The 14,260-nt window shown below is 38.1% G+C and overlaps 2 protein-coding genes across 2 annotated transcripts in view; both read right to left on the reverse strand.

Annotated features, from left to right (window-relative positions):
- LOC111658351 (polycystin-1-like protein 2) overlaps window positions 1–5,701 on the reverse strand; it is a 20,032-nt gene extending 14,331 nt beyond the window's left edge. Inside the window, exons 1-6 of the mRNA XM_023410835.2 lie at window positions 2,911–5,701; window positions 2,031–2,189; window positions 1,737–1,925; window positions 872–982; window positions 286–433; window positions 3–196 (exon numbers count right to left, since the gene is read on the reverse strand). Of these exons, the coding sequence (XP_023266603.2) occupies window positions 3–196; window positions 286–433; window positions 872–982; window positions 1,737–1,925; window positions 2,031–2,189; window positions 2,911–3,232 (1,123 nt within the window). The 5' untranslated portion in view covers window positions 3,233–5,701. The remainder of the gene's footprint in view (window positions 1–2; window positions 197–285; window positions 434–871; window positions 983–1,736; window positions 1,926–2,030; window positions 2,190–2,910) is intronic.
- Window positions 5,702–5,836: 135 nt separating this feature from the next.
- Window positions 5,837–14,022, reverse strand: tmem41b (transmembrane protein 41B). The gene is made up of 7 exons (XM_023410836.2): window positions 13,824–14,022; window positions 11,240–11,357; window positions 10,005–10,133; window positions 9,118–9,211; window positions 8,391–8,495; window positions 7,612–7,750; window positions 5,837–7,524 (listed from the first exon to the last, which is right to left on the reverse strand). Exons 1-7 carry the CDS (start codon window positions 13,918–13,920, stop codon window positions 7,355–7,357), a joined length of 852 nt encoding a protein of 283 aa, XP_023266604.1. The 5' UTR covers window positions 13,921–14,022; the 3' UTR covers window positions 5,837–7,354.
- Between the last annotated feature and the right edge of the window lie 238 nt (window positions 14,023–14,260).

Below are 14,260 nucleotides of genomic sequence, written 5' to 3' on the forward strand. Positions count from 1 at the left end.
GCCATAAATCGCATTGCATTTAGTGCCATCTGTTGACACATTCCCGCTATAGCACTTGATCACACTAAACTCTCCGACAGGCTGCTGAACGGTTATGGCTTTCTGAGCTGCAACATGCCAGTCGCTGGTGCTGCACTCCACCCCAACCATGAAAACACCAGCATGGCTGAATTTGTGAATAATAGTGCTCTCCATCCTGTGAGAAAGATCAAGTAAAACTTTAGTTACATAAATACAATTCAGCATCTTTCTACAGTATTTAATTGAATGCAAAGTGTTGCTCACTCCTCTGGGCTGTATGGATCAATGATGTGCCCATCTCCAGCATTCACTGTGCATGTCAGATTTCCCTGAAATGGATGAAGGAGCCACTTCACAGTGATCGTGACATTATCAAAAACGGCCGCCAGTTTACTCATCAGTAAGTGGAGTCCTGAGAGGAAATCACACCATGAAACATTGCTAAAGTATTTATGTACACACATAAATAAAACAGTGCAGTTCTCCTAAGTTCACTCTGCTAACTACACCACTGAGGTAATCATTTGACTGAGTTGAAAGTCAACTTGTGAGCTAAGCCTGAGAGGCGACAAAACTAGATGAAAAGTCAAGTCACAAAAAGAGGAACACAAAACACGAGTAGCATAGTCTGAGGGTCACAACATCAACCACAACTTCGAACTAGTGAGTGAACTACACACATCCTGCATAGATAACCTCTGTAAGGCAATTAAACAATGAATTAAATAAAGCTGTAGTTAATGTGGCTGAAGTTATATTGTTCAATCTTTTAATAATGATCTACAGTATTCTTTTAGAGTGTGAAAGTTTATGCACAGTGGAAGTAAAAAGGATAAATTGTGCGTCTGACCGTGTTTGCAGTGGTACTCTACAGACAGGTAACTTCCCAGCACAGGACATGGTTCACCAAAAGAGCTCAGATCCAACAGAGCATGGCAAGCCTGCAGTCCATGGCAATGGGCTGAAATGACACAGAAGTCCAGTGGGTGACAGTGTGTTGCAGATTAACTGGATTATTCAATTTTATTAATTGAAAGGCACTTGATGTATAGTCTTAGAAGGTTTACAAGAAATGACACTGTTCAATTTTCATCCTATTAAATGTAAATAATCTTGTTGGTGTTTGTGTAACCTTATAATAAAACAGTCTAATAAGCTCTTTAAAGAAGTGTATTAACAATAAGGAGAAACACCAACTGTTTACTTAGTAAATGCATGAACTCTTCCAGCATAACTAATGCCAGACTGATATGAATGTGAGTGTATATTTACCCCAAAGCCCATCTATTCAGCTCCAAGGAGGGGATTGGCCTAATGTCTTTTCTGGCAGTGTAATCCCTTTGTCTGCAGTCACAGGGCAATCATGGTTTTTGTGTTTGACACAAAGCATGAAACCAAAACGTAGTTTGTTGTGATTTTAGTATGTTTATCTTTCCCTTTCGCTAAAGCAGCTTTAACAAAGTGAAATATGTTCCCATAGATTTTACTGTAAATACAAAGATGCCTTTAAACTGAATGTCCCATCATTCATCCTAAAGTACCAGGTAGAACATTGAATATGTCAAGTAAATGAGGCGTAACCAAATCTATTATACAAATACTTTGGTACTTTACTATCATAGCCACTATTATATTTGCAGAACACTAAAAAGGCTGGTTCTCTATATTTTACATGTAATAGTAATGAAAAAATACTTTTAGTTAATTAATAATACCTGTTACAGAATCTACCACATCTATCCAGCTGCACTCCTCCTGGGAGGATGTGGATGAGGTTGTAAGTTTGGATCGGCAGTAGTGAATTGTCTTTCGACCATAGAAGCTGTCATCAATCTCTATAACTTGACCAGAGCCACATTGCAATGTGGCATTTTGTACATCACATGCGATAGATCTCCCGGAATCTGAGAAAAAACAAATAAAAAATGTCATAATTACTCTTATATGTAAATAAATCAACATATAGCATAATTTTGAAGCTGTACGTTGATTTATTTAAGAGTTTGTACCAAACTGGCAGATGAAGTTGAGTTCCTGGCTACAGTTCACTGTGGCTTCCCACTGGAAACCTGAATGCCTCAGAACATATCCACAGACTTCTTGTGCATCTGGCATGTTCACCCAGTTGCTGTAGCTGACATCTGAGCCATCCAGCCAAGCAAGGGAACCTGGGGAAGGTTAAAGAAATCACATCAATTAATTTGATCAAATGTCTATTTTGTATTTTGCTATTCAAGCAAAATGCTGCAGAAGATGTTATCAGTATACAAAGTCCTTCTCCCGGGGAAGTTAATTGTTAAGATGTAATTTAGGGACCATAAAACAACAAAGCAATAGATCGCGCTGGTGACAGGGTGAGTGAATGAGAAATACTCTTTCTTTCTTTCTTTCTTTCTCTGTGAAGGAAACTAAAGACACCTTTGTAAATCAGGCCACTTGACAGCAAGCCTATTGAGAATATCAAATGAATGAGAAATATCTCTCATTACACTTGCTGCTTGAGGAAGATATCCAAATGTGCCAGTCTTCCAACATGCGTCATTGAGCAAACACATTTCAAATCTTTACAATGGACGTGTAAGCTGCCTAATGAGATAGCATGTGAGGCAATTTATGACATTTTTTAGGTCAATTTTGAGATATAATCACTGATCACACAAAGCTCAAATTTGCTTTTTATATTTGCATCAAAGTACTTTAAATGTTGGCTACTAAAAGGGAAGGTTTCAAAAAAATAGAATTCTTTATGAATACTACAGATTTCATTCAAGCTGACCTGTATCACAGCGCTTGAATTATCAAACTATCAATATAGATAGTAAACTCACCAAAAATCTATAAAAAAAAAAAAGCCATTAGAAATCATGTAGTGTCTACTCTGCCTCTCACCCTCAGTGGCAGCAGACTCGAGCGTGAGGTTTGGGGCAGCAGGTGCCAGTCCGAGCCACCAGTCCCTCTCTGGCTCCAGGTGCTTCTGAAGGAACTGCTGAGTTTCGTCATTCAGGATGAAAGCTAGGTGTCCCCCGCCTCGCTCACACCATCCCTGGGCATTAAGGAAGGACCGCTGCTGATCCACAAACTCGTAGCAGGAGCCGTCAAAACCCTCCTGGTATTCTGGGCAGGACAGAGTCTCTTCATCCTCCTCAGCGTAACAAGTCCAGCTGAGGAGGAGAACCATCAAAGTCAATGAGGGGAAAGCAGTGCGGCCCATCTCTGTATCGGCTGTACACTGCTCTCTCTCTCTCTCTCTCCGGTAACATGTCTTTAAAGGGTACTGACGTCAGCAGCTCTTACACTAATCAGCAATCACCCATTTCTGACATTAGGATGGCTTCCTTGAGTAGAGCCCACCTTTGTGTTGCGCCCATAATTCTTATGAACAAACAAAACTCAGGCGTGTGGTGAAAAGAGCCATGACAACTGTCAACAGCCGCTGATTGCTCTGCTGCCTGCATTACTGTAGGGCTCCACCACCTGCAGAGTGAGATAAGCCTCTCATTCAGACCTGTTCCCACCATGGAAATGTCAATCTGGATTTTACAGGGAACCAGAGGCTGTAACTGTCTAATGGGCCTGATGTTGTTCAGACTGATATGGAAGGTTGAACTAAAAAAACAAACAAACAAACATTTAAGTTAAAAAGGTTGCACCTATTACCTTTAAGAAAAAGTTTAATTTCCTAATTTAAAACTATAAAAATGTGTTAGACTGTTATTACTGTGATGGAAAGATTAAAAGACCTTTTCATGGCAGACATTTAATAGGAAAAACAGGTGTTACTAACAACATTAACAGTGGCTCTGCTTTATTTAAGTGTATAAATAATATCTGTTTATATAGCAGTATATCTGCTGTGAAAAAGCTCTATCAGATGTTTAAACAGAGTATTCTGTCTCCTCTTTTGTACCTGACGAACAGCAACTCTGGTCTGAAATATCCTTTATATAATAAAGAATACATTTTGAAGATTTAATTGACAGTAATAATGTTTTTAGATGTTTAGTAAATAATATATCAGGTATAAAAATGGTAAATTTTTAAATGTATATGACTCATTGTTTTATGGGTCACCATTATAGCCTATACATGATGAAACATGATACAAATACATTATGCTGTGATCAACAATACTATGATTAAGAATAGACATAACTAAAAGTGTCCCTTAATCAACCTAGTTTTCTTAGTGGTCATTATGGATAGGCGATTTAGCAGGAAATTTAAAGGGAAGGTTGAGGGAAACTTAACTGACAGTTGAGGGACCAGTTCTCGGCTTTTTGCACATTACTGTTTTGAACATGTTAGACATTTTAGCCTAGTTAAGCTTTAACCATGTCTGAAACCCACTTTCAAATTTGTGAAACCTTTATTTTATTTGTGAAAACACAAAAAGGGGACATCTAGACACATTGGACCAGGTCCAGATCAAAAACCCCTAGACTTAGACACGTCAAATCTGGACTAGATTATTGTCTCGAGACACAAGATTGATTTTTTTAAATTTCCATTTGATTTATTCTGATTGCCACATTGGGCAGCTGCCCAATACCGCCTACTGAGAATGAATTTTTCGAGCTGCCTAAATGCTGTATTTCTGGCTTTTACAGCTTTATCACACTCCTGTATTGTTTCCTTGGCAGACTGAATTACATCCAAGAGGTTTCCCTTTTCAAGCTATACTCATGTTCTCCACTTCATTCATGATCAATGAACTTCAACATCAACACCAGGTGGCACTAAACCCTCACAATAGTTGAGGACCACCACCAGACATATGGTTTTGGTTATGTGTCGATGAAGTTTGCTGCATGTTCTGTGATCCTAAAAAGCAAAAACAAACCCAATCTATCCACGAACTTAATACATCATTGTAGGGAATCCTGTAGTTTAAAAAAAAATATGTATTCATTAATGGATTTTGTAATCACAGCTCCCTGCAGCCTGATTAAACATGTGCTCTTTACAGGTATTTCTCAGAACGCAATCATATTCTGGAAATATCATTTAATGATTCAATAAATATAAAAAAAAAATAATAATAAATTTGATTAGATAGGACAGAAATGTGCAATCTGTAAACACTTCATACTGCAATACATCACTGCTCAGTACAAAATAATACTGCCTTTTGAAATGTTAACAGAGGGTTACACAAGAATGACCTCACAACATCTTTGATAGGACAAACACCACCAATAACATATCTAATCTGAGTATGTCCAGAATAGATTTAGATATAATTGTTTTAGGAAATGGGGAAAAAAAATCTACCATCTTTAGGGAGGACTAAGAAGATGATCATCTAGCTTCTATGTAAATATGAAGAAAAGCATTTTTAGGGCCAGTTTATAGCGTTTGCTGATTGACTTAACCACCTTATAGAAGGTGCATTTTCCCAGACAACAATGAACTTCAGGTGTACAAATGTAGCTCTCTCATAAACCAGTAAGAACCATAAAAACAACCCAGTAGTCAAAATTTATGAGGGCAGTTAATGCTAAAACATTAGTTCTATCACCTATAGAACTGTTCAAGTTTTACATAAATTGATGTTAATGTCATTTCAAAACTGGGTATGAGAGGTAATAATCTTACAGTAGTACACAGTAAATCGTTTGAGTACTAACACATTAAAGTAAAATCAGGAAATCTCAAATTAAAGAATTAAAGAAAAGGACCACATAAGATGTGTTACCTCCATGTGCATTTGCTGCAGCAACATCTCTGGTGACTGTCCAGAAAGATTGTAAGCAGCAGCAGCAGCATCAACTTATCTCAGTACACAGGCAAAAAACAAAACAAAAACACTAACATCTAAATGAAAAGAATCAGTAAGCTTTTATAGCACAGGAGAAAATTAGCCATTCAAAACCATTCAAAGAACACAAAGGCAACATACCAGGTTTTTCATGGCGAAAGAATGCAAGCAGTAGGAGCAAAGTAAGGCTTGGATACCTCAGTCTGTTGACAGTCTTATTGAGGACACTGGCGCATCATCCACAGCATGGACATCTCCAGGTCTATACTGCCATAGCAAACAATATCATGGGGCAGAGACAACCAAACATAATCTGAGTACACACCTACAAGTGTGTACATCATTATCACTATATGCAAAACCTGAGCTGAGAGCCCATCTAACCCAAATTGACAGACCAACATGAATCTGTTTTTAGGCTTTTCACCAACTGTTCTGGATCGTGTGCATCTTACCACACATTAATCAGTTGTGTCGACAGGACCCATACTCACTTAATTAAAAATAGCAATTTGAATTGGGCAAAGGTTCGTGTTTGGCATTTTGCAGTCCCGATGTCCTGTGAGGAAACAGTACATCAGCTTTGTCCATTCTTTACACGGTACAGTAGCAAAAAGCTGCTTTAGGCTCCCAATATGAAGAGAAAACAGGTGAAACTAAAAAAAGGGGTTGTGTGGCAGTGGATTCAGGCACCTTTCAAAGAAGAACATGGGAAACCACCCACATGTCAGCAAAAGTAGCACTTACTAAGGTCAGCCACTGCATTTTTCTTCCCTGCAGTTTCACCCTTTCCTCACTGCATACATTTGCCAAGGCAAGCACCAGGTATCGAAATTGACTTTAAGAACAAAAATGCACTTTCAACAGTAGTGTGACTATTATTGCTGTGGTGGTACAGTTCATTAGGCTAAAATTAGACACAATCATGTTAAAATAAATATCAAATATGGGAGTGGAACTTAAAGGTGCTACAAATAGGATGTAGTGATTGAAAAGCTACTGCCAAAGGGGGAAAAAAACAGATGTTTGAAATGGCCTGAGGAAGGTACTGATGACATTGCTTTAATTTATTTATTTATTACATTGCGGTTTCTAGGAAGAAAAGAGCTAGAGTGTTTTCCTCATGAAAAGTAGGCCATATGAAACAACTGGTAGCTGCATTTTTAAAAAATCCAAGTATCAGAATAAGGTATTTTACTTCAACATCCTACAAGTAGCACCTTTAATTGTCTGCCAAGAATTATGCGATAATGAGCAGTGATTTAATAAAAACAAAAAACACAATTTCTCTTATTTACAAGATGTGCCACAATCAACAACATAGTTCACAGAAACCAAAAAACTTGTGCAAGCAGCAGCCAGTTTATACTTTACTTAACATCAGGAACAACCCACCACTGCATGCATTCTGAGGTCAATGAGTGCTTGTTGTGCCAGTGGTAAGAGTTTCTCCCACCAGCACCACACCAGCCCCAGCAGCAGCAGCAACTTGAGTGACATCTGCATGTTCCTGAGCCGAGGGAAGGGGATGTTGGGATCAATCAGCAGATGAGGTTCTGAGGTGTTTACAGTGTTCTACTCTAGTTTCTGCTGCAGCTTTTTCTGGAAGCAGACGGGCAAGATCGAGAGCACGGCAAGAACACCGAGCACAGCCAGAGAATTCCAGGAGACGGCCTCGCCAGCTGTGGTCAGTTTGTACAGTGTTGTACCTGCGTTGATCGCTACAAAGGACGGTGGTGCCACTCCTGTGAATCAGCCAGGTTGAACACAGGTGAATCAGAGGCAACAAACAATACCAAAATTAAACAACAGAAGGGACAAACAAGACTTACCGAGAAAAGTACCTATGAAGAAAACCCCCAAAGGCACATTGATGACAGGTGAGGTGATGTTGATGAACCAGTTGGGGAGAAAGGGGGTTATCCTCAGGAAGATGATGTAATTGATTAAATGGTCTCTATGTTTGTCAACCTGTCAGCAAAAAGTCAGAATATTTCTTAAGTCACAAAATATTGTCTAATACATGCCATTTGTGAAGTTTAAAACCATCAGTTTTTACTGTTTGGTCATTTTCTGAGGCAGTGAAATATAGGACTATAGCACTACAATACAGCACCTCAAACATATGGCATGACGTAATAAAAGAACATGAAAGTTAAAAAAAAAAAAAACATTTCTAGAGCTGCAACGATCTAAACATTTGCTGGTTAAAGCTTCTCAAGTGTGACGATTTGCTGCTTTTCTTTGTCATATCTGATCATAACCTGAATATTTTGGGGGTTTTGGTTGAATAAAACAAGCAATTTGACTACATCATATTAGACTTTGTGGGAACTCTTTCACTATTCTACAGACAAAATGATTGATCAGTTAATCAAGAAAATTATCAGGAGATTAATCAATAATGACAATAATTGTTAGCTGCAGCCCAACCCTCGTCATTACAGTAATTTCAGTAACCATTATGTAACATTTTACGATACTTCAGCCTTCAAAATTCCCTTAAAGCTGAATGAATAGCAATTACACAGTGTCAATAGATCCTGAAAAATATAACTGCTTCTACTGATACGCCTTCAGTTTACAGTGCATTATCTGTTGAAGCTCTTACCTGCTGGGACCATTTCTGTGCTCTCTCTGTGAGATATTTATACACCATGGGTCTGCCCACCAGATATGACAGCATATAGCAAAAGGAGGCACCCAGGCCAGAGCACTGCCAACAGACAAAACATATGATAAGGAAGAGACAACCACAACCTCAAAGCTGAAGTAAAAAAACAAAAAAACAAAAACAATGGGTACTTCCAAATTTGCACACACACATATTGATAAGTTCCCCTGAAAATTATTGTCATTCTCTGGAAGCCCACTAAAGACACCAAACAAACTTATCCAACCATGATCTCCATCTTCCACCGCTGTTTTTTAACTGTTAGTAGCAGTGTAGTGTTATGTTGTGTAAGTCTTTTCGGGCAAGAAGCTGTGGGCCTTTGTGTTGTCACACATTAACCACTGCCCTTCCTGGTTTTCGCAGCAAAAACATCACGTGTTAGTGTCTGTCTGCCAGAACAAGAACTTCTTCCGCACTCACCGTGTTTCTACCAACATTAAATTGCAGAGGATGAAAACCGATGGAGAAGAGAGGAAAAAAAAAATTCAAATGGCCACAACTGACTATGATGCAATGCAGCCACATGGCATTGTTTTATATTGAGGCACTGAAGTCAGTTTGCCTGCTTGTCTTGTGTACTCTTTAACTATTTCAGTGCACAGCTGTTTACTATACACTATAACATTTGTTTTTCTCTCACATATTTCATACTGTCCTTACTCACCAAGCAGACTAAGAAAAGAGCCAAGGGGAAAGGGTAGAGATATCCAGACAGGATGCTGAGGAAGATTGATCCAGGGATTGCAAACGTCTGGAGGCTGACAAAAGTGTCAAGGTAAACGACTTTACAAAAACATACAATTATCACAAAGGCATGTGCATGTTAAATCAAATACATTAACGACAATGATAAATACATCAAAGCATATTCCTCTAAGCTCTCTAGCCTGCTGTTCTATCTCTATACTCTTTTATTTGACAGTGTACATGTTAAGTGAAAATAAATAGAAGAGATGAAAACAGTACTGACATGTTTAGCAGTTTGTTCTACACAAGATTTGTCTTTCTGTTCTACTGGAAAGGTCAACTACGCTCATAAGTAGTCATCTTTTGTCTGCACATCCCAGCCAATGCTCACATACACTTCTCTACATAAGATATGACCTGACTTGGAGCCAAAGTCTCATTGTCTTGATTCAGATGCTACACTCTTGACATTCATGCAAGGAATGACTGAGATTATATCTATCCCATGCTGCTTGAGCCAGAGGAAATGCTGCTGGACAGGTTTTGTATGCCCAAAAATGGTGATACTTTGTAAGGAACGGCTTGTGGAAGAGAGTTAGGATTCAAGGAAACAACTGAAAGAAGCCAGTGTTCCTCACGGTAGCATCCCAAGATCAAGAGCCTAAAGTTGATATTTGGGCCTGGAAATCTGCTGAACTGTTCGCAGAAGTTGCTGACCTCAGTCAACAGCAAATTAATTTAATTGAATTGTTGCTACAAATGATCAGTGCAACTGCTTTAAACGGCAGGTATGTTCTGAAAACATTCTTAATAGGAGATGAGATATATTTTTCCAAAAGCTGACTGTGTTTTCTCCAAGGATACAAAACATATGTTGCAAAGTAGGCCACCAAGACTTGGGTGTAGTAGGTGTCTTTGTATTTGGACAATACAGTTCCCAAAGCTTTGGCATCATCCATGTCTTTAGGGATCTTGATTTTCTCCATTTCATCACTGGAAAAAAAAAAAAATGTAATCTTCAATCATACATTTCACATAAACAGTTTGTTTTCATCACAATACAACCCCCCCCCCCTTTTTTTTTCTTTTTCTTTTTTCCAATCTCAAAGCTGGCTTTTAGTAAACTATACTAAGCAGAGAGTTTGGTGATTGCTTTGAGCTGTGTTTGACACTGCTGAGAATAATATGGTTCTTGACCAGTTCACAAGGTGTGTGAGTCGAGAGGCTGAACTGCATATGCATAGTTTTATTCTTATGGGTCAAACCAAAAACTCAGTATCAATGTAAAATATCATATTTCTTAAAATGCTGGTCTGCTCCAATCGTTAATAATCGTTGGTGTAATCCTGCTCTGTGTTGTAAAATTACATAATTTATTATTTGGCAAAGGAACTCTGTTATATCTCTCATTGAGTCAGAGAAAGGGCTAAAGATTTCAAAATTTTCTCCAACATAATGACAAAAGTTTTTTTTTTTTTTTTTTTAAATTGTCCTAGATACTGTAACATGAATATACAAAAACCTGAACGCTCAAAACGCCACTGTACATTTCTGGATTTTTTATCTGTTGAGCTCTCATTAATTTCCAATTAAAAAAAATAATTCCACAGTCAATACTATAACACATGTATATCTGAAAATTACTATTCTATTTAAAGTTAGGGCAAGCTGCATATTTTGTAAACATTACACCAATTATATTGTCATGATCGTGTGATTCAGCAGCACTGAATTTATTTTGGTAACCAAAAAAGGGGCGAGGACGGATTCAGTCATTCTGTCAGATCCAATAAGTAATTCTTCTTTTGTTTATCGTGAAAATAAAAGGATATAGATTTCACAGGAAAACCAGAGGCAATTCACCCAGACATCAATCACTGCACTGTGAGCAAATCCTTTTGTAACTACTGTAAAAGTTGGTTTAGATTTTTAGTGCAACTAAAACTTTTTTTTTTTTTTTTTTTTTTTTTTAAAAACCCTGAAAATCTTTTCATATATTTTAAACACAAATTAGGACTATTAGGACTATCTTATTTTCCAAGACAGATTTTTTCACCCCTCACATTTAATCAAGTTTGTTCATCCGAAAAGCAACTTACTCAGGAAGCTCTGGGAAGTTCCTGTAGACCAGGTACATGACTGAGGCAGAGCAGGTGAAGATAGAAACCAGAATCAGGAGAGACATGCGTGCTGAGCCCCCAGCATTGTGTTGAGCCTCTGTGGGGAAGGAGAATAACAGTTTGTCATTAAAACAAACTACTAGCTAGCTACCAGGGAGCCTTGTGTAATTTGCTTATGGGATTTGCATCACTTGTTGAAGCCCCTGCAGGGAACTGAGTCTCTCCCATGAGACACACTCTTGCTGTTGCTGAGACAGTCTGCAGTTCAATTATGCTTCAAATAAACGCTTTATGGAAAGGAGAGGTGTAATATCTAATTTCAGTCTGATGTTAAAGATATACTGTAGATAATAATAAAAATGTACTTGGTGGTTCACTTTTTTACAGCCTGTTAGAGATATAACCGAGAGACGAACCAGGAAGCCAGAAGCAAATTACAAATTAACAGTGTACAAGTACAACTGATTAACAGATCAGCACAGGAATCAAGGCTGAACATTCCTATACAGATATTTGCAATTCCAGAATATATATTCATCCAAGTGCCAACAACAATAAAAATATTTCTAAAGCCAGGACTCCTGGTAGCAGATTGATCTAATCCACTCAAGTGACTCTATTATAACAACATACACTCACAATTGCCAGTTTATTATGTACCTGTCTCAAACAAAGATTTACTTTATAACTTTCTTGAAGTTAAATTTCATTGCAAGACCTTTGTCTTAGACCACATTACTTTTAACTATACATACCTAATAAACTAGCAACTGAGTGTAAAATGTAAATTAGAGTGTAAGAATGTCAACACATAAGTCCAATCACGACATCAGCAACAGATGAAATTAATAACATGCTACAAAGATCAAGTCTACAAACATTAACCTCAGTTTGAACTTTTTGTGTATTATCACAAATTTTATCATGAATTATATTTAAATACAATTCATAAGAAAATTCTCATTAAAAAAGACTTTGGGGATCCTATAGCCTTGTTTAATGTTCCACAAGTAAGAATTGCTTCACACAGCACTGCCATCAGTTCACAGGGTTTTTTCTGTTCTTCCTGTTATGGTCACAGATATTTTAACTGCAGGGTTTTGTTGATAGAACAACTGGTTGCATTGTTGCCCCTATAGAAAATGATTTGCTCAAAGCATACTGTAGGTATATACAAGCAAATTCATTGTGTCATCAACTTTACATCAAGATAAAATGCTTATAAAGTGACAGTGTGGCACAATAAGGCAATAACTGTTTTATTCAATCAACACACAAAACATCTTTTATGTTAGTAGCACAAATAAGCATACCTTCATAACAGTGCTATCTGCAATATTTCACTTTTGAAGTCAAGATATTTATCCGTAAATGGGCTTTAGGAGTTTTTTGTACAGTGGGAGATAATGGGGGTCTAGCTTTGTGCTTCTGACTGATGGATTTATATCTGTTTCATAACAGCTTTGTTTTGGGTGGGAGATGAACTAGATCTGTGTGCTTGACTGTGGTACATTTGAGTAGTTAAAGAGGATCTTTTATTCCATGTCATCCCACTATTCTTCTACATTTCAGAGAAGTACTGCACTTTCTTCTCCACAACATCTATCTGGCCCCTTTCACACCTGGCATTAACATCAGGACAGTTCACACCTGGTTTTAAAATGCTTCTCCACATGTGTCTGGAGTGACCACTTGTGATCACTTCACCACTATATGACCACTATATGCAAATTAACACGTATGCGTTGTTATTTTTAGCTAATTCCGACTATACAGACAGACGGATCCGTTGTCAAAGTGTTTGTGAGATAGTGTTCACATCTGTCCTTAGAGCTGTCCACTTGTGATTGTATCACCCGAGCAGATACTAATAGTAGGTCTGAACAGGGCCTGAGATCTGTAGTTACTAGTTATTTTACAAATTATGATGATTTTACACACAACACACATGATAAAGATGTTAAATTATGATGCATTATTATAGATAACAATGTGCAACAGTATATAAACAGTAGATAAAATTGCTGGGGCTGCACATTCAGCTGAAAATAGATACTTTTTCATAATAATTTCAGGGCAGGTCTTTTATTTGTAATGGAATATTTCTGCAGTGTTGTATTTCTATGTTTACCTCAGTAAAGAATCTGATATCTGAAAATGCCTGGGCATTGTTTCTGAAACAGCCCGCTATTAAACCCAAAGCTTTCAGATTTTGTTCTCGTTTAAATATTCAATGTAACTGCATCATACCCATAATCCCTCTAGCGTTAGTTGAATTTTGAATTGTATTTTAACGACTTCAAAACTACGGCGTTATGTTTTTATTAGCACTGACGTTGTTAAGATAGCTATCTTAGTCGCAATCGCTAATTTTAGCTCGCTAGCAGCCTCCGGCTAACATTAGATCCGGCTTTGCAATACACATTGACCTCAAGGCAGAAAAACCGTTGGCAAATCGTTATATTGCTTAATCGATCAAGAAGTATTTGCTTTCCTCCGCTATGCTCTCCATTCAGATTAACAGTCAGTGAGCTAACAGTTAGCCACCACAGCCTGAACCTACCTTTCAGTACTTGCGAGTCACTGGCATTCGCCTTCACCTCCTCCTGTGCCGCGGACAACCCGTCGGTCTCTCGTCTTTCCCTCCGCTTTTTGGCCATTTTCAGAGATAACGTCGGGGTCAGCTGTACTACCGATGTATGAAGCGGCAACAGCCGGCGGATGGAGTGACACCAGTGCGGTGACAGCCTGCTGACACGTTACAGAGACTGACCTTTTACCTTCCCATTTAACAGCACCATCCACTAACAGCGCCCCCAGCGAGAGGGAACCAGCTACAACCTTGGGAGTCCCTTCAAACCACGACCACCATCAAAACGCAATGATATAGCAACAAAACATATATGGAAGTCCAGCTTATTTGGATACCTAATCAACCAATACCCGGATAATTACCCGATATCAGAACAATTATTCAACTGATCTGTTATCCAGATAATT

The sequence above is a fragment of the Seriola lalandi genome, unplaced genomic scaffold, assembly GCF_002814215.2.
Source record: "Seriola lalandi dorsalis isolate HSWRI2012SDOR001 ecotype SW California unplaced genomic scaffold, Sedor1 jcf7180002054440, whole genome shotgun sequence".
NCBI lineage: Eukaryota > Metazoa > Chordata > Actinopteri > Carangiformes > Carangidae > Seriola > Seriola lalandi.